The sequence below is a fragment of the Ictalurus furcatus genome, chromosome 25 (genome assembly GCF_023375685.1).
Source record: "Ictalurus furcatus strain D&B chromosome 25, Billie_1.0, whole genome shotgun sequence".
NCBI lineage: Eukaryota > Metazoa > Chordata > Actinopteri > Siluriformes > Ictaluridae > Ictalurus > Ictalurus furcatus.
In genome coordinates this window covers 2,676,879-2,695,996 of record NC_071279.1, presented here as the reverse complement: position 1 = coordinate 2,695,996, position 19,118 = coordinate 2,676,879, and the positions used below count along the sequence as shown (strand labels likewise).

At 39.9% G+C, this 19,118-nt stretch overlaps 1 protein-coding gene across 2 annotated transcripts in view; it reads right to left on the bottom strand.

Annotated features, from left to right (window-relative positions):
- Window positions 1-1,084: 1,084 nt before the first annotated feature.
- Window positions 1,085-19,118, bottom strand: part of otofa (otoferlin a) — a 64,666-nt gene continuing 46,632 nt past the window's right edge. Inside the window, exons 18-46 of one of the 2 annotated variants that reach the window (XM_053613573.1) lie at window positions 18,653-18,773; window positions 18,446-18,546; window positions 17,373-17,463; window positions 17,160-17,276; window positions 16,909-17,061; window positions 16,523-16,712; window positions 15,724-15,848; window positions 15,475-15,609; window positions 13,929-14,090; window positions 13,413-13,532; window positions 13,132-13,293; window positions 12,285-12,447; window positions 11,691-11,761; window positions 11,408-11,437; window positions 11,076-11,213; window positions 10,909-10,984; window positions 10,380-10,519; window positions 9,735-9,872; window positions 9,487-9,624; window positions 9,261-9,388; window positions 8,932-9,102; window positions 8,659-8,819; window positions 7,730-7,872; window positions 7,375-7,463; window positions 5,540-5,638; window positions 3,521-3,762; window positions 3,084-3,262; window positions 2,825-2,925; window positions 1,085-1,380 (exon numbers count right to left, since the gene is read on the bottom strand). In XM_053613573.1, coding sequence (XP_053469548.1) covers window positions 1,200-1,380; window positions 2,825-2,925; window positions 3,084-3,262; window positions 3,521-3,762; window positions 5,540-5,638; window positions 7,375-7,463; window positions 7,730-7,872; window positions 8,659-8,819; window positions 8,932-9,102; window positions 9,261-9,388; window positions 9,487-9,624; window positions 9,735-9,872; window positions 10,380-10,519; window positions 10,909-10,984; window positions 11,076-11,213; window positions 11,408-11,437; window positions 11,691-11,761; window positions 12,285-12,447; window positions 13,132-13,293; window positions 13,413-13,532; window positions 13,929-14,090; window positions 15,475-15,609; window positions 15,724-15,848; window positions 16,523-16,712; window positions 16,909-17,061; window positions 17,160-17,276; window positions 17,373-17,463; window positions 18,446-18,546; window positions 18,653-18,773 — 3,865 coding nt within the window. In that variant the 3' untranslated portion in view covers window positions 1,085-1,199. Of the gene's footprint in view, window positions 1,381-2,344; window positions 2,530-2,824; window positions 2,926-3,083; window positions 3,263-3,520; window positions 3,763-5,539; window positions 5,639-7,374; window positions 7,464-7,729; window positions 7,873-8,658; window positions 8,820-8,931; window positions 9,103-9,260; window positions 9,389-9,486; window positions 9,625-9,734; window positions 9,873-10,379; window positions 10,520-10,908; window positions 10,985-11,075; window positions 11,214-11,407; window positions 11,438-11,690; window positions 11,762-12,284; window positions 12,448-13,131; window positions 13,294-13,412; window positions 13,533-13,928; window positions 14,091-15,474; window positions 15,610-15,723; window positions 15,849-16,522; window positions 16,713-16,908; window positions 17,062-17,159; window positions 17,277-17,372; window positions 17,464-18,445; window positions 18,547-18,652; window positions 18,774-19,118 lie in introns of those variants that run through there. The other variant, XM_053613572.1, reaches the window with a different exon arrangement.

Sequence of the window (19,118 nt, the reverse complement as noted above, 5' to 3'; positions counted from 1 at the left end):
TAGAGAAGATTAGCAGGCTGAGGAATATCAAGCCCAACACACTGAGAAGCAACACCACAAAAGCGGTCTTATAAAGTCTCCAAACCAGGATACACATCACTCGCGCTGGACTCAACAACCGTGACAAGGTGGTAGTGTTTCGGCTGCAGGACAAACGAGGACATAAGATTATGTTCACACACACGCGCGCGCGCACACATTATAAATAGAAGCAGAACTCAGACACTGAAGCGTCCTTATTTCAATAAGTTCATTTTATTCAATCTTCATACAGACAAAAATAAACGAATCAATAGTTCACTGCTTCACACTGTTAAACAAGAACTATACACCCTTCGTAATATAAATAAGTTAGATTCAGTGCAATCAAGTCAGTTATCAAATTTGTTGATCAGTACACACAATCACAAGAAACACCAGAGAGCAAGCAAATACAAAAACGATGTACACCGCAAACAATGTAAATCAACAGCCGGATAGTAGGAGGAATGATGATACGGTTGTTCTCGAAATTCTGTGCTAAAAAAGAAGGATTTTTTTTTTTTCCTTTTACGTATATAGTAAGATCTTGAATTTCTATTTTAGCATGTCTTTTTTTTCTTCTTCAAGAATTGGTTGCATGCTAATTGTTGTCATCAGCTGTAAGTTTTGACATTTTAGAACAATTTACACAGAAACTCAAGCAAGGCAGACGATATCCTGAAAGTAGGAATGATCGGACATGCATTCACCGTTCACTTGATTAGGAACTCCTGTACATTCATGAAATGATCTAATCAGCCAATCACGTGGCCGCAGTGTATTACATACAATTATGCAGATACAGGTCATTTTTAAGCACTGCACTCTGCCATATGGTTAGCTGATTGAATAATTGCATGAAATACAAGCAGGTATTCCTAATAAAGTGGCCGGTGAGTGTATACCTTAATTTCTCACTGAAATAAATCAAGAAATTTTTTTATATATTTTTTTTATTATTGATTGGCAGATAGGTATACATAATGTGGGTGGGAATTAATAGCAAAAAAAGTTCTCGATGAATGAAAGATATGCTTAGCGTGCAAGAATGTAGGTTAGTGAATCATCTGCGAGGAGAATTGTTTAGGAACGGCATCGCTGTGGATGAATGAAAAAGACATGCTGCAAACTATGAGGAGGAGAAGTGGAATAAAACACCCTGCTTCTGTCTGGTTTCCTCATGCACCCAACATCTTCTTGACCAGGTAGCCGGGCATACTATAGATGAAGAGGATGACCATGATCACCAGCAGTAGGGCCAGGATAATTTTGATGATAAGCCATTTGTAGCGGGTGCACACCAGGTAGCGCACAGCCTTCAGCGGACTCAGGAACCAGAGGAAGGTGGTGTCGGGCCGACTGTTTAAGGACGGGTCAGGTGATGAGGTTACACAGAGGGAGACGAGTTGGGAAAGGCAATGGGTGGCAAATGGAGGAGAGAAATAAAGCATGTATTAGTGGTTAGTAGTAGGTGGCAATCGATATTAAAAAATTTTTTAAATCTTTCATTGTTTATTGTTTTAATAGTCTAGTGTGCTATTTAGGATTTGGACAGAGTTTACGATTAAAACGTAACCCTAGCCTGTCTTTATTGAGATGAAGTTTTTAATCAGGATTTAACGCCAAAGCGTAAGAAATACAAAGATCACATCATGGAAATGGTAGACATCGCATATCTACAGTTACAGTGACACACGCGGATACCGTGTGACAGACGGGGTGAGACAGGATGCCTGGATGCCATGTAAAACTGAGCTCTACTGTACAGGTACAAAGAGATATAAAAAAAAAAAAGAGCAGCATTTCATCTACGGTGCTATTTAAGTCCCCTAAGCCATGTTAAGTTAAGAAATATCCCAAGTGTACACAATACACACTCTTTAGATTCGGTTCAGGTTAACATGGCGCATTCTTCTTCTTCTAGTTTTTTCTAAATATGCAGTCTTTTTTTTTTTTTTCCCAACAAACATGGCAGAAAGGTACAACTTCTATTTACATAAAAAAAAAATAATAAAAAAAAAATAAAATCTTGCCATCAGGAGGATACCTAACCACATGAAGGTGTATTATGTCTATTCCAATACTGCGCATATTTGAGATGCAGATATGATTGGGAATATTGAAGTGATTTTTACAATTACTATCAAGTGATGATTTGGGTCAATTAGATATCAGTCAGATCGAGCAGTGGGTTAATGGTGTGCCTTGTGATTTGCAGCAATGGTTGCTCAAGTCTCAGAAAGGAAAGAGAGAGTAGAAAGGGGGAGGGGGTGGGGTGGGGTGGGGGGGGGGTGTAAGAGAGCTACCAGCAATTTTCCCCTCTCCCATCACGCCCCCAGCAGCTTCTTGACCACGTATCCAGGGATGGAGTAGAGAAAGAGGCCGAGGAGCAGGAGGAGCAGCAGCAGCGCCAGTGTCTTCAGGATCAGCCAGCGGTAGTGGTGCCATATGAAGTATCGTATGGACTTCAGGGGGTTCAAGAACCACATTAGACTGGTGTCCGGACGACTTTTTCCAGAATGTGTTTAAAAATGAAGGCGATGAAGGGGTAAGGGTGAAGGAAGGAATGAAATGATGATGAACAATGGAAATGATAGAAAGAGGAAAAGTTAACAGGACACAGAGAAGGGTGTCTGTTTTCTGTATCGAAGAAGGTGCCTGTGTTTTATCTTTTTTTAGTGGTAATTTTACATGATATCAGATTCAGGATTTATATTGTGCCTTAAATTAAATTTCAGGTTCGAAGATTTGTTGGATGTGTGTGTGTGTGTGTGTGTGTGTGTGTGTGTGTGTTTTATCTTACTTTGGTTTCTCCAGTGGCTCTGGCTCATTCCTTCCAAGGCCAACAGGATTTTTCTCCGCTTCCTCTGCTGTCAGTAGATGGAGCTCTGCTTCCACTTTCCCCTGTGAGGAGAATCATTAATGACGGGTACAGTTCAGTCGAATAGCTGGAGATTATAAGAAGTACTACCCGATCTACTATTACAAACAGACTAATAATTTCTCATTCTAGTAGTATATTTTTAAAAGAAAGCATACACGATGTGACATTCACGTCTCACCGTGAGCTCTGGCTCATCGTTCTCATTCTGTGCCATGAAAGGCCACCAACCCTTCACCCTTTTCTGTTTGAAGATGGAGATGGACGGCAGCTCCTGCTCATTAATGATCATGTCGAGGGAGCACAGCTTTGATGATTTCGCTCCTCTAGGAAACCGGTTCAAATCTAGCTCAATTGCACCTGAAAGAAAACGTGTAAGTTTACGTGCTAGAAATAAAGTTGACCTTTGAACTCCGGCTGAAAGCCACATCATTACACTACAGGTAGCATCGAACCCTAAATGGGGAGAACAAAAAGACGTTTCGTTTTACATTACCCTCGCGAAACAGACCAAGAAAAGTGTTTTCGCTTGAAGACACGTGAACACAGGCTACACATTTCTAAACAAATCCTTACAAAATCCCAGTGAAGTTACTTTGAGAAAGCAATTTCTCATACCCAAGAAGTCATCCGCAGAGAAGTGGTCAGCATCCCACACTTGCAGGGTGAGGCGGGCAGGAATCTTGTACTCTGTCTCATCCCAGGAGAACATGGACTCTTTCTTGGAGACCACAATTTTCTCCTCAGCCATGAGATAGTCAAAGGGAAATACGAAGCGCCAGTTAAAGTTTCCTTCTCCAGTCAGAGAGTGGTAGTGCACGTCGGTGTCCTGCTTATCTTCTGCTTGGCCTTTCAGCCAGCTGGGCAAAAAGGCCAATTTTAGTAATGAATTAGACATTTTTATTCAAGATATTGACACTGACGATACACATGTAAAGCAATCCGACAAAAACGTATGACAAGTTCTTAGTAAAACAATGTGTGCAGGTATTTAACCAGTTTAATTACTGGAAGTAATAAATGAGCTTTCTTTTTAGAAATAAATGCAATTATTTGTGATACAATTTGTGATGCATGGTTGTACATAAGGTAACTTCCATCCATCCATCTTCTATACCGCTTTATCCTTTTCAGGGTCACGGGGGAACCTGGAGTCTATCCCAGGGAGCATGGGGCACAAGGCGGGGTACACCCTGGACAGGGTGCCAATCCATCGCAGGGCGCACTCACATACACACTCACACACCCATTCATACACTACGGACACTTTGGACACGCCGATCAGCCTACCATGCATGTCTTTGGACTGGGGGAGGAAACCGGAGTACCCGGAGGAAACCCCCGCAGCACGGGGAGAACATGCAAACTCCGCACACGCAGGGCGATTCACGGTGGGAATCGAACCCCCGACCCTGGAGGTGTGAGGCGAACGTATAGTTTCAACTCGGATAGAAGATAATCTAATGAGTTAACAGATTTGCTAAAACATTGCTTATTAAAAAAGCAACAAATATTGTGCAAGCTGATTTACTAATAGGATCTATCACGTCTTTTGCATGAGCAAAACAGCACCTGCTCATTCTGCATGTTTGCCCTAATGGATATGCATGGAGAGATGGACTCTCAAAGAAAATGTCATCCATGTCAACTATTATTATAGTTGAGTGAATCAGTAGCGTTGACGTTTCTGTTGACGTTTTACCTCAGACCCACGCAATACAGAGTACTGCAGTACACCATGGATATGGGAAGTTGCATTGGATAATATGGGGAGGAACCAATACATAACTAATAGTCAACTAATGCACTCTTGGGTATTCCGATATTGTTATACAAGCATTAGTGTCACAAATGCAGAACATTCAGAATTTAAGTTCTTCTATGTAATAGTTTTATAATCCAGGGGGAGAGCATAGTATATTTCCGGAAGCCTGGGAAAAACCCTTCACATTCTCCTAAACTCAGATCTGTTTCCTTTCTTTTTTTTTTTGGCTGTTTGCCAGAATCCAATTACAGTGAAATCCGACCAATTTTCCCAGGCGATCACATATAAAATGCGTATGGGCTTGCTAGAAATAAATGCAAACCATGCACACGAACCATACAGTATTTGGCGCGTTCACGCACTGTGAAGGGGAGATTTGTGAACCCGGAGGTATCTTGGCGACAGCTGTTTTGACAGACCAGGAGCTTAAGATTTAATTGAATATTCATAGATTAAACTAAACATGTAATTAACTATTAAATAGCCAGACTAACCTTTAGGCTTGTAATATACACTATTGTTTAAATGCTTCGGTCCTGTAAAGCTGAGGTGTGTGATTTTCAGTTAAATGAACAAGGAAAGGATAGCTTTGGTTAACTTTTGTGCTTTTTAGTAATAACAGGCAATCAAGCCATGCATCGGAATCGTCTTTACCCCCTGACATAGATGTCAGACATCTTCTCTCCTGTCATGAAAGCATCGTCTTGTAGAACTACGTCATCAGTGTTCCAAATAATAACGCGAAGCTCAAAGCTAGACAGCACAGCAATAACGCAGGGGATGGGGGAGCAAGAGCAAACACGACATACAGACAGAAAAGAAAAGATTAACAAGACCAACCACACATATTTCACACATCTACCCATACCCACCTCCTGACAAAAATGTCACTGGATTTTTCCCCTGTGAAGTAATCATCGTCTTCCAGAATTACCTCGTCGGTATTCCATATTATCACCCTGAGCTCATATCTGATAAAGTCGTGGAAGGAGGGGGAAGAAGGGGAGGACATGTAGTCATCTACCTACTGTATGTTATACATGTTTCAAACACTATAATGGCTTAGAGAGCATCAGCGAGAACAAAGCAGATAGAGGGAGATGATGTGGAAGAGGACAAGAAGGAAAAGAAAGAGAGCCAAGTACTCTGTGAACATGTAGTATTTTTGGAGCCATCTTGGAAGACACATTAAAAGCAACAAAGGGACAGCAATATCCAAAGTGGTACAGCAGAGCAAATGAATGATTTCTGAAGAATAAGTGAGAGTTGTCACGGTTTCACGGTTTGTCATGGTGTATGATCAGATGGTTACCACACTGTTGACTTTTGATATATTACTGTCTATACATTTATTCCTGACAGCCACGCTCTCTTTGAGCTTTAAAAAGTTTAACACTGTGATAAACAATTATAGAGAAATCTCTGTAAAAACGGTTTTAAAGAATGAAGAACAAATAGGCAATTTGATATTTAAGTATCACTTGCTTTTTTTTTTTGTTACATGAACAAAGGAATAGGTACGAATTGGTAATAGAGTGCTGTGAAAAAATATCCAAATCTCCACTATCTCCAAATGGAAAAAAAAAAAAACTTTAAAAACATATTAGTGTTTTTAGAAAAAAAAAAAACCACATAAGCGAACCTTCCAAGAAGTGTCCGACCTTCCAAACTTCCTCCAAGAGCACAGCAACTACTCATTCAGGAAGTCACAAAAGAGACAAGGACAACATCAAAGGACCTACAGGCCTCTCTTGCATCAATGAAGGTCACTGTTCATGACTCCACTATCAGAAAGACACTGGGGGAAAACTGGATCCATTGAACAGTGATGAGGTGAAAACCACTGCTAACCCAGAAGAACATTGAGGCCAAAACACCCCTTGATGATCCTCAATCCTTGATTGATTGATGAGTTGATAAAGGAACTGTTTGAAAGACAGGGTCCCGTTACATCTGCCGTAAACCAAGCAGAGAATTCCACAAAAAGAACATCCTAGCTACGGTCAAGCATGGTGGAGGCAGTGTGACGGTGTGGGGATGCTTTGCTGTTTCAGGTTCTGGGCGACTTGCAGTAATTGAGGGAAACATGAATTCTGTTCTCTAGCAGAAAATCCTAAAGGAGAATGTCTGGTCTTCAGTCCATAAATTGAAACTCAAACACGATTGGATTACGCAGCGAGACGACGATCCAAAGCGTAGGAGTAAATCCTAGTCCTAGAAGTAAGTGAAAGACTGATCTCCGGTTATCAGAAGCGTTAGGTTGCAGTTATTGCTGCTAAAGGTGGTTTTAAGTTTAAGGGGGCAATTAGATTTTCACATGGGTGATAGGTGTTGGATAACTTTTTTTTTACTTCAATAAAAATAAATAAATAAATAAAATCTGTATTGCATGTTTACTCAGGTTGTCTTTGTTTGAAGATGTCTTTGATTTGAATATCTAAAGCTATTTAGTATGAGATATACACGTAAACAGAAGAAATCAGGATGAGGGCAAATACTTTTTCACAGCACCCTACGATTTTTCCTTTAATTTTCACCACTGTTTTTAAATGGTTGCCGTGAAACCGTGATATTTTTATACTAGGTTATCATACACAGTCATAAAAAACTAAGCTAATGAACATCACTGAGTAAATAACACGGAGTGTATACGTAAAGATGTGAATAACACTGAGTAAAGAAGCCGACTCCAAAAATAGTTACACACTTCTTTGGTTTTCGTGGTGATATGTCTAAGGCTGGTCCTGGTGTCGGTGAATCCATTGGGAACATGTCGACCCACATCTCAATTCGCCCCTGCAGGGTTTATAAAATCCAAAGCAGAATAGGATGGATTATTTATACATGTGGACTACACGTACATTTCTAAACAGTTACACAGAAACTATTATTTAACTTTGCATGATCTTGATTGCATTTTACGTGTTTAAGTCTTTGCTTAACTTATCAATCTGAAAAAATGTAGCGCTCCGATTTGGCCTTCAGTATTATAATGTGAAACGTTCACAAAGCACTGACAACCACAACTCCTCCGTAACATAAACAGAATGATGTTACCGCACCTGCTCTATGCCTTGTTTCTCCGGGTGGAGAAGAGGCCTGGTCTCTACGTGTTCTGGGACGAGTTTGCAGCCTACTTGAGGTATTTCCTCCCAGTGCTTCAGTGCAGTAAGCGCCAAATGTTCGTCTGTCGGCTTCTTCAGACCTACACACACACACATATATATGTATGTATATATGCAAATACCTTTACATTTACTCATTTAGCGGACGCTTTTATCCAAAGCGACTTACAAATGAAGAAACACAAGCAAAGCGATATATCAAGCGGAGAACAATACAAGTAGTGCTACTGTACAAGATTTATAATTGAGTTCTAGAGAAGCAGAGTGCGCAGAGTCGAGGTGTAAGAGAAGAATGTGTTAATTTTTTTAATATATAAGAGGGGAGGGGCAAGTTAGGGGTTAGTTAGGTGTTCACGGAAGAGGTGGGTCTTTAGCTGTTTTTTGAAGATGGTGAGAGATTCTGTGGTCCGGATTGAGGTCGGAAGTTCATTCCACCACTGAAGGACGGTCAGTTTGAAGGTTCTGGAAAGGAACCTCGTGCTACGCTGAGTTGGTACTACTAAGCGTCGGTCGTCGATCGATCGCAGATTGCGTGAGGGAACGTAAGCCTTCAGGAGAGAGTTGAGGTAGGAGGGTGCTGTTCCAGACAAGGTCTTGTACGTGAGCATCAAGGCCTTGAATTTGATACGGGCGGATACAGGAAGCCAGTGGAAGGAGATGAAGAGGGGTGTGACATGGGTTCTCTTGGGCTGGTTGAAGACGAGGTGTGCCGCTGCATTCTACATTCTACATTTATGCCTATGTGTGTGTGTGTGTTGAATCGCCGTCCTTTACAAATCCAATTCACAGGTATTAGATATCAGAAGAAAAAAAAAACAGATGAAATTTACTGCAGTATTGTTGCAAAATTCCCTTTAATGACTCACCATTTTCATCCTCAAGTTCTGTTGGCCCCAAAAAGATACGGTTTGCAACTTTGACCTTTCCACCTGGGCCATAATGCGGCCCATCCAACTTGCCATCCTTGCACAGCTTAGCGAGTATCTGAGAGGGTTTCTGAGGATCTCGCCAGATATTGTAGCCATGGCTGTGTGCGTAAAACAAATCCAAACATTTCACCTGAAATGTCAGCTGAGAGCTCACAAGATCTATAAATGCACTCGATTTGTAACCAATGTTAAGTCTAAACGGATGCTTACACAGAGTAGGTGGATGCGATGCCACAGGTGGCTCTGTATTTACTGTATAAACGGTTCTCCAGATCAATCTTGGTCTCTCCAATCAGGTCATCAGTGCCAACTAAATCCCAGTCAAATATCGACACCGTCAGCATCGACTCCATTGGAAATGTGGCCTCTATATCAAAGGACCTTAAAAAGAGTCGATTATTTTCTTTACTAAAGAAATACAATGACGTAAATGATTATGACTTTGATGATTATTGATACATCTACAACTGCTCTATTTTTTTTTTGTTGTTGTTATTTAAAGTGCAATCCATTTGGAAAGTTCACCGTTTCCTACTCACTTTCCGAAAACAGGGTTGAGTTGCTTAGAGATGTAATTCTCCTTGTCCCTGATGTCTGTTTTCCCCAGCTTGATGACAACGTAGGGATCAGCTTTCCCATTTAGGTCTGTAGGGTGAAGGTTTGTTGCCTAGAAACCAAGATTTTCACAGCTCAGTAGTGACTAGTTAGAGTTAGTTAAGTGTCGGTTTAAAATTCAGGAAAGTAGGACGTCGAGACGTCACTTACCCTAACAATGTAAATCCTCACAAGGACACTGATGGGATCATTGTTTGGTATATTCTGAAACATGCCCATATTGGGATCAAATCCAGGCTCTTTGGTGATTTCTTCTGAAAGGGGCAGCTTGTACACACACACTGATCCCTAGGTTAGAGGTCACAGAAAGGTTAACGAGGTTAACAATACACAACCGGCAGTACATTTGATCAGAATCAGAATATCTTGTTCGCCCTGCTTTTAACAAGGGATTGTACTTTGAATCGGCCCATGATCCGGTCATCATCCACCGCAGTGTTGTCGTCGTCATCTCCAGCCTTTCCTTTATACAGGTTGAAGCTGTGAAGCCAGTCCTCAAATTCATCAAATTCACTCTCCAGCTCCTTATTGAACACCTAAATATGAACAATGTTCAAAATTCGTTTGGAATTAAGCTGTATTTTTAAACAGTTCATTTAAGTATCAACTATAAAATCAATTAGTGTATATCTTAATACTTTATGTAATTAAATTCCAGTCCATACAGGATTTCACTTGATTTTTGCTGCGACTTTTTCTTTTTTTTCACAATTTGCGATGCAATTTGTGGAGTTTTTTGTGCTTTTTATTATTATTATTATTATTTTGCAGAAAACTAATTGCATTGACTAAACTGCAATTGCATGAAATTGTTTGTTGGTGAATGAGATATTTTAGCTGTACTCATGAATCAAAGAGGGCTTTCGGGTGAATGTTCCATGATGATGTGCCTTGGCCCAAATCTATGGAAAATGTGCGCTAATATTTAAAAAAAAAAATCGCAAGCTCCTCCAAATATTGCGGAGTTTCTGTGATCGTGAAATCCTGGTGGGGCTGAAGTTCTACACCTGACAATAACTGTGGCGATATGAAAAGACACTGACCAAAAGCTCATCCACTTTGGGTTTGGCAGCTGTTTTGTCCAATAATTCACTGCTCTGATCCTTCTTCTTCTTGTCCTTCTTGGCTTTGTTTTTCTCTTTACCCTTGGAGCCTTTCACATGAGATTGATCAACTCTGATTTCTGAGGTTAGAGTTGAGGAATGAGAGGAGTAGATGGGAGTGGAAGAGGACGGACAGCATGGGAGATGGCAATGGCCAACTTAACATTTTTTCCCCAAGCCATGAGAGTTTTAATGTTGTAAAGCATTAGAAAAATTAAAGCATTAACATGCGTCTTCCCAAACTATACGCAAATGTAAGGATTTAATTTTTTAACTGAAATTCGCCTGGAGTTAACTTTCATGTGAATGCTGCGACATAGCTCAAGAATGTGATGGCAGCAAACAACAAATATGTGATGTGTAAAAGTAATGGTGTATAACATGATGCCATAAACACTGCCTTGGGGCATTTTGGGACAATTTACAGTGCCATGTGCATGCTAATATAGGTATGTTTTATTTTGTTTACCAGCTACTTCTGCAGCAATCTCCATGTCCTCTCGTTCTTCTGCCTCGGCCAAGGCTGCGTCTTGAGCGCGCTGAATCTGCATCAAGAAAAAGATATTTCATCATAAACCATCTTCTTTTTATCCTGAGAGGAAGAACCCCATACCGAGGAAAGACATAGTCTCTCACCTCCATCATCGTCTCTATTGAGGCAAAGTACTTTGACCACCAGTCCAGTACGCTCTCGTCTTGCTCCTCTTCCTCTACCTCTTCTCCCTTCTTTTTCTTCTTCTTCTTCTTCTTTTCTTTCTCCTTTTCATCCTCGTTCTATTAGAGCAAAAAAAAAAAAAAAAGGCTTTGTTGCTACCCTTCAGACACTTAAAGCCCATTGGGTTTTTTTTTTACTTTTTTTAACCGACTTTAAATTGATATTGATGAAATGTTTACTTTATGTGGAAGAAAACTTGACAAGCTGTTACCCTTTACAAAGCATATGAAATCAAATACATACTGTGACTTACCGAATCAATTTTAACAACAGCATCAGAGGTCTACAGAGAGGGGGGGTGGGGGGTGGGGGGGGCACACACATGAAACGGACATCAAATCACAACTAAACTTGTCTTCTTAACAAGACAAACAATTACACACCAGCATGACACTGAAATCGACACACAGGGTTACGAAATGAGTCATCTAGTACTAACCTGGACATGCAAACATACTCATGCAGGACATTCAAACGACTGTGTCATGTTGTAGTTACTTTATGTGGATTTTAAAAGCCATCATGGAAAGACTCACAGCATCCAGTTTCACCACAGTGTCCATCTTCTTAACATTGGCATCAGGGTTCATGTTGACCACGATGTCACCTGAGGAGTGAGAGAAGGGACGGGGAACACGGGTGGGAACGGGACATCCGATTGGTAAGAGTCATGAGGCCATTGGCCAGTCTTGCTGTAGTGGGCAGGGTCATGTGTACATGAGCAGTCGAAAGCCAAATACCAGTAGAGGGGACAGGGCAGTGCCACCAATGCAGTTCAGAAAGAGGACAGACTGGAAAGAAATGTGAAGAATAGCAAAAGGACAAAGAAACTGTTCAAACTTGCATGCACTATAAAAGGATGCAACCCAGCTAAAAAAAATGTTAGTTTAGCAGGTTTTTTAAACGTTACAAAAATGTTACAGTTCTCGGAACCTTCAGTTTTACAAAATACATCGCTGAAACTTTGTGTTAGCCGCAAAGTCACATTTTACGTGCAGGAGCATCGTTCTGTCTGTTTAGTGGAGTTTGGTGGAGTACTTAATAAGAAAATTCTGAAGAGCAAGACAGTGAAATTTTAGAGAAAGATTACTGTAAAAGCAGCGCCAAACGTTCACATTTTAGGCCAGTACCTGTATTGGCCCAGTTGTTGGCCCTCTTATCTGGCGGCATATAGATGAACCTGCGAAGGCTGGAGATAGCATGTGAGCCCACTAAAGTATAACGTCCAAAAGCTCTGCAATCCACGACTCGAATATTCAGAGGAGGATGGAGTAACTCATTCTCTGGTAGGTCCTGCAATGTAAAATTTGGTGACACCATTACTAACCTAAGAACCATGTGAAAGTAACAAAGTAACAGGGTAATGCATTTACAGGTTCTAAGAAGGTCGCCTTTAATGTTCTAGAAATATGTTCCTGGGGTGTTTGGAAAAAAAAAAAATAAAATAAAATTGGGCTGCCATTTGATTCCCACTGATTTTACAGGGAATGAAAGCTAGGACTCGTGAGTAAGCCACCATGTAGATATGATCATGTGGTGTCACCAGGTCAGCAGGGCATTTGTTTCATTGCAGGCGGCTACTGGATGATTAGCATTCGTTTGAATGAAGATGAAATGCAAATATTTAAGCAGTACGACAAAGCAAGGAAATAAATTACATTCTCAGCAGGAAAGCGACTACTAAAGATAACGGTGTTTAAAAGAGATGAAAGTGAGCCAGCAAAGGAAGCAGCTGAAACTCTGGAAAATGAGGCGCAACTAGCAAATACATCAAATCAAGTGAAGCTTCACCTCCTGCGTTGATTTAGCTGAGGTAGCCTACATGTCCTCATTGTTCATTTGTGTTTGTGTTGTTTGTTTTTGTTTTGTGGCTGGTGTTTTTATAGGCCTATATATTATTAAAATTGTTGCTGCAATGTCCTGCTGACCTAAAACTGTTAGCTAGGATGTGGGTTATTTACATCAGAGAGAACTCACCACTTCAAACCATTTCACCAGAGTGCTGAAGTTTGGATTTTTCTTGTAGTTTTGAATGAGGGCTGATTGGACACCTTTTCCTGCACACTCAATATCCACACGAGGTTTGTCCACATGTGTCAGGTTAATCCTCTTTAAGTCCCTCAGGCCCCAGAACAGAATCTAGTGTGATGGAGAAGCTCAGTCTGATACAGTCTGTAAAAAAATACTTAACCCATACTAATTCTACACAAGCAGTCTGATTGTGGGCAGCGTGTAAATTGGTTCATTGAGATTTTCACCTCTATGCGGTATTTGCTGAGGACAGGCCGTATCCCCAGAGGCACCGGTAGGATCGGGCCGCGGTCTTCGTCATTCGGCCCATCAAGAGGGGGGAGATCTTTTACTCCTGCTGGTCCAATCTGTGTATGGGAAAGCATTCAGTAACACCAATGAAATTCTCCTCGATTTCTTCTAGAATTCCGACATAAACGTCTTTCGCCCATGCAGTGCAACAGACCACACTGCAAAGAGGTGGTTTCAAAAATATGGGCGGTTTTCTGGCAGAAACGCTTAGATTTGAGGGATTGCAAAGCTTAAAAATAGTTCTCAGACCAAAAATATGCCAATTATTTGTCAAATAAATTCCACAGGCTTCTTCTCCACAGATTTATTTCAAGGACATAATCAAACTTTTCAACCATTAAGCACATTATTTAAATGTGTATAATAAATAATACTACTCTGGCTATTTATTGGAACCATAAGGCGTTTTATTCTTGAACACTGAGCATTCATGTGAGCAGTCACCACTATACCTGTAGAAGCTCAAAGGCAGCCAGCAGCTCTCCTGCAGTGGAGTTTCCTCTAAAGATCTGGTAGTACTCCAACTGGGGCGGGAAGCGTGGGGGGCCGTAGTGCTCATCAACCATCTTAGTTATGGGCTTGGCAAAGGTTCGGCCAATGAACTCTGCTTTCCCCTGCACATAGTACACATCCATTCATAAGCACTGGAGGTCACTGTTAGCACATACCCACAGATATGATTTTACAGACTCATGTATTACAACTAGAGATACCACTAGAGATACCATATCTCAATTTTACAAATCATGTAATTGTCTGACGTTTGTTACTTGCAAAATTCCACAGCTCTTGTGAACCTCATCTAATACAGTATATTAATTGCCGTGCAATTTTAATTACGTTAAACGCTTTAAATAGAAGTTCTCGGAAATGAGAATTCTGTGAAGCCTCATCAAGAGGTACTTTCAAGCAAATAAGCACTCGAAAGCCCTGCTGCTCTTTTCATTGCAATATTGCTCTTAAGTCTCACACTCATTACAGCACCAACACCATGAGTGCAGCTAGAATAATTTAGATTAAAACTACAAAAGAAACAAAAAATGAACATACCTAATCACAAAGAAAAAGAACCGCAAGTTAGTGAGGCAAAAGGAACCATCTGAGGGTGTTTTCAATACAGTCCGTGGAATTATGCTACACAGTCGGTATATGACAAAACTATCATTTCTTTGGGTCTAGCCCCAAGTCAGTCCACATATCAAATGCCTTATGAAGCTTAGCTACCTGCTTAAATCAGGGGTTCTCAAACGTTCTCCGGCCAGGTAAATGTTACAGACTCATCCCAGTACAGACTTATTTGATGAAGATAATTCTAACAATTCTAAAATGAAAGAATTTAGACAAAAACATACCATTGAATTTATGTATTGGAACTATGAAAGCTTTTTTGTTGCTGTTTTTTTTTTTTTTTTTCCCTCCTATGACACCTAAACTGTGTTAAAACGTGTACAGCACCTAGTTTTGATGAATTTGCGTCAATAAAAGTAAAGTTACATTCAAGTTGTCAAATTGTCAAAAAAAAAAAAAAAAAAAGGCGTTTTTAAATGAGTTGGGTTTGGATTAAACCTATTTTATTAAAATGGCCTGCCAATATAATCACGTGTAGATGTTCTAGTTATTAATAAGTTTAACTTTACTAGTAGTTTATTGTAATCGCCAATGGATTACAAGAAAAAAATAAATAAATGTGTCTATACGTCACAGATCACTCTGTGTCCACTTTGAAAAGAACCATGGGTGTAAACCAAGATCTCCCTGGATAATATCTGTGCTACAGCAAGCTTTTACATCAAAACTGTCATTCAACAACAAGGCAGGGCCTTGTTAAACAGGAACAAACACTGACTCAGGACAATGGCAAACATTAAAAAAAAAAAACTCATCACAGTGAAACGAGGGTTCATGATGCGTAAATTACAGACTCTAAAAATGCAAAAGTATATACCGCATTAGAGCGCAGTTTAAACGGAGTAAATACACACAAACATAAAACCTTACCACAGTATCCTGGTCATAAATTTCTGCGACAATGATTGGAGGGTCGTCACGGAGTTCGCTGGCTTCACCATAAAGCTCAACATTATCAAACACCAGCAGCTGGTCCCATGTTGGACAAAGAGTCTCACTGAGCACCTGAAACAACCCAACAGATACTGCCATTAATTCAGAAAAAACATACACGTGTGTGTAGAAAATACAATGTAGCAGACCTCGTTAAAACCGAAATAAATCCATAGAGAAACGCACCTCTGTGACTTGGCTGTATGTGGAAAAGAAGACCCTGGCGAAAGGATCAGACAGGCCGCTATCGTCAGCAGCAAACAGGCTACGGGCCTGATACATGTGAGCCCTTAGCTGGAACACTTGCATACCTAAAAGGGAACGTGGAGGCTTTAAAAACAATAAAATCTCATCCTGGAAATATCCAAATGACATACTAATTGCTGTTATGTAAAGTATCTCTACAGTACACTACAGAAAGTACATCCAAAGTGTCTTTATATAAGGAATAAAGTTGCATAAGATAATAACGAGTGATGCGGCAGGGATATTTTAAGTTCTAGGAGGAATTTGAAATCAAGAAAACAGTGCACAGTTTGCACTGTCAGCCATTAATCTGTTCTACTGGAACGAAAAAAAAATGACAGGTCCACTTGCGATTTAATCCTCTTTATAATCCGCTTATAAAAGTATTATATAAAAAGCTAATTGAATTAAAAGAACAATAAGCACATATGTTCATTTCTATAACAACTACAACACTATAATAGTAGTTGAAAGTTATAATAGCAAATAACAAATATAATTATAATAGTAGTTGATGGTGAAAAAAAAAAATTAATCTGGGCTAAATCACAAAAAAAAAAAAAGGATGCAAAAATAAAATGCTGGCTTTTTCTTTCTTTATTTTCGAACTTTTTTCTTTCAAACATACTTTAGAAACCCGATCAAACTAAATAGCTAACCCATTCATTTGGATTTGGTAAACAGACTACAATGTGAGAAAGTCTCAGTAAGCACAGACATAAGAAGAGATGATATTTACTGTTATAGACGAGGTTACTGGGAGGCACCGACTGTAGGCCTGTGCTTTTAGCTGCTTTATTTTCCTCAAAGCCGCTGGGCAGACCACTCAAGAAATCCTTCCTTTGTTTGTTCAGACCAAGCCACAAGTACAACTCCATCTTAGCTTGAACTGTCCAGCCAGCTGGGCCGAAACTCTTCTTTCCAGGTAACTGCATCCAATCATCAACATTTTATTATCAACAATATAAAAGTTCCACGAACACCAGCATACAGCTACCAAACGTGAAAACTATACGAGTATAATACCGCTGTACTATTATCTACTTCTGGCGCTTGAACTCAAAGAAAAATCAAATAGGGACAAAAAAATACTTTAGTGAGAAAGAAGGAAACAGAGGGACTTACCCGGAGAAAGACAGCTTTGACTTTCCCACAATCTTTACCCATCTCCTCATCGACAATGGAGTAGAGGATGTCTTTTGAAGGAATGCGTGCGTATGCTATACGCTTATTGTTACTTATCATCCATATGAACACGTCCGGAATACTGTGCTGTGGCTGGAAAAACAAAACAAAACACACAAACAGATATTTTCTCAAAAAAAAATTCCAATGTGATATTATGCTAAAATGGCAGAAGTTGTTGTTCATCTAACCTCATCAGCCATGAACCGGAGCTTCTGCAGGAAATTCTGAGCCAGTTTGAGTTTGTCTCGCACAGTGTTTTTCTTCACTTGTGAGCGCATGGTCTTGGCCTGCTGGGCCATGCTCTCCTACAAACAACACAGCAGAACACCTTTAGCTAATTATGTTTGGGCTTTTATTAATTCTACATGGCGGGTGTCTATTGCGTAAATATAACGGTATACCATCTCTCTTAGACAGGACTTCAGCCTTTCCCGATCCAATTTGGTTACGCCAGCCTGATTCTGATCTTTATTGGCCAAGGTGACAAAACGACTGACAGAACAAAAACAGGAGAAGATGAGAGGTTTCTAATAGAAGTCAATTGAACGTATTTATTTGCTAAATAAATCCTAGTATCTCATAAGGAACTTATAAAGCTGGTGGTGGTGATTGTTTTTTTTATTATACCATAGCGTTTACTAGTCAGAAGATGTGCATTATTTTCGTGTGTCAGCACAGGTCGTTCCGGCTGTAACATGAACGATAACATTCGTTTGCTCATTCTAATAGGCTGTACTAACAGCTCATACACAGGGACTTACGGCGGACGCTCCACATCATCTAAGACTAATAATAAACAGATTTAAAAATGTGCTGTTGTTTAGAAAAGTAATTCTTATAATCATTGATGTGGTGAAGCTTTTTTTTTTTTTGTTACAAGACATTTATTTAACATTTTTGGAGTCTCGGTTGTAAGCGTCTGTCTTGATTACGCTTTCTATTGTCTAGGTAAAACTGTAGGCTGTGCTTTGTGTGTGTGTGTGTGAGAGAGAGAAAGAGAGAGAGAGAGAGAGTGTTTATCCCAGCTTTAGCTTGGGATAAGTGATAACAGGAACTAACTTGTCTCTACGACATTAAATCTAACCCTGAACCATTAAAATGTGCAGCGTGTCGCTAATGAATCAATTAGACATTGTAATCATTAACAAACAATTCTATTCTCAAAGCAAATATATTTTTTTCCCCTTGTTCTTGCCCAATAATTAACTGGAGGTCATGTATGTATTAAGTATGCTGTTCCTACAGCACATGGACTCAAAATATTAACCAACAAATTAATATTTGCCTTAATATATTATCTTGTAGCCCCAGTATATTCATTCGTGGCCATACTTTATTAAAAAAAATGCTCACTGTGTCATCTCAGTGGCTCTGTACGAACCGATGCGCACTCTCGTCCGTTACAGCGTCGAAAAGTTTGCTAGTTGCTATATCAGTATTAAAATGAGGTTTTGAGAGGTTTATGCACACATACTTGCAGCCAGTGCTCAGCTCCTCCAGAACACCCCTCAGTCTGCGTTCAGGATAAGCCTTTTCTGTCTTCATAATCTCCTGAACATCATTCAGACCCTCTTCCTATTAAACACACATATTTCCTGAGCTGGGAAGAAATACGTCTTGACCGTGTAACACCGACGTCTTTTTCCTCAATTCTAGAAAACGCAAGGACAGATTGTCTAACCAGTTTATCTGCAATCTTGTCCATGATGTTTGAGTTGTAGAAGCGTCTTCTGTGATCTTGCCACCAACTCTTGATGTAGATGCAAGGCTTCTTCTCAAAGTATGGCAAATGGAAGTAATTGCTGAAAAAAAATGAATGTTCGACAATGTTTAATCAGTTGAACTGATTCACTTAGAGGGATAAACATCGCTAAAAAGAAAGGTCAAAAAAAAAATGAACTGAAGACTGTAAACATAATTAGATTTGATGATCTCATTCTGGGCAAAAAAAGGGATATTTGGTGCTTCACGGTCATTTTTCAGATTCTCAAAAGTCTGTCGGCATCTTTCTCAAATACCAATTTACAAAAATTCACTTCATTACACATCATTTAATTACTAACATATGATTTAATTAATAACATCAGAAGGATGTGCCCACATACAGTATACACCTGAAATGACACAGACATAATGACACACTTTCC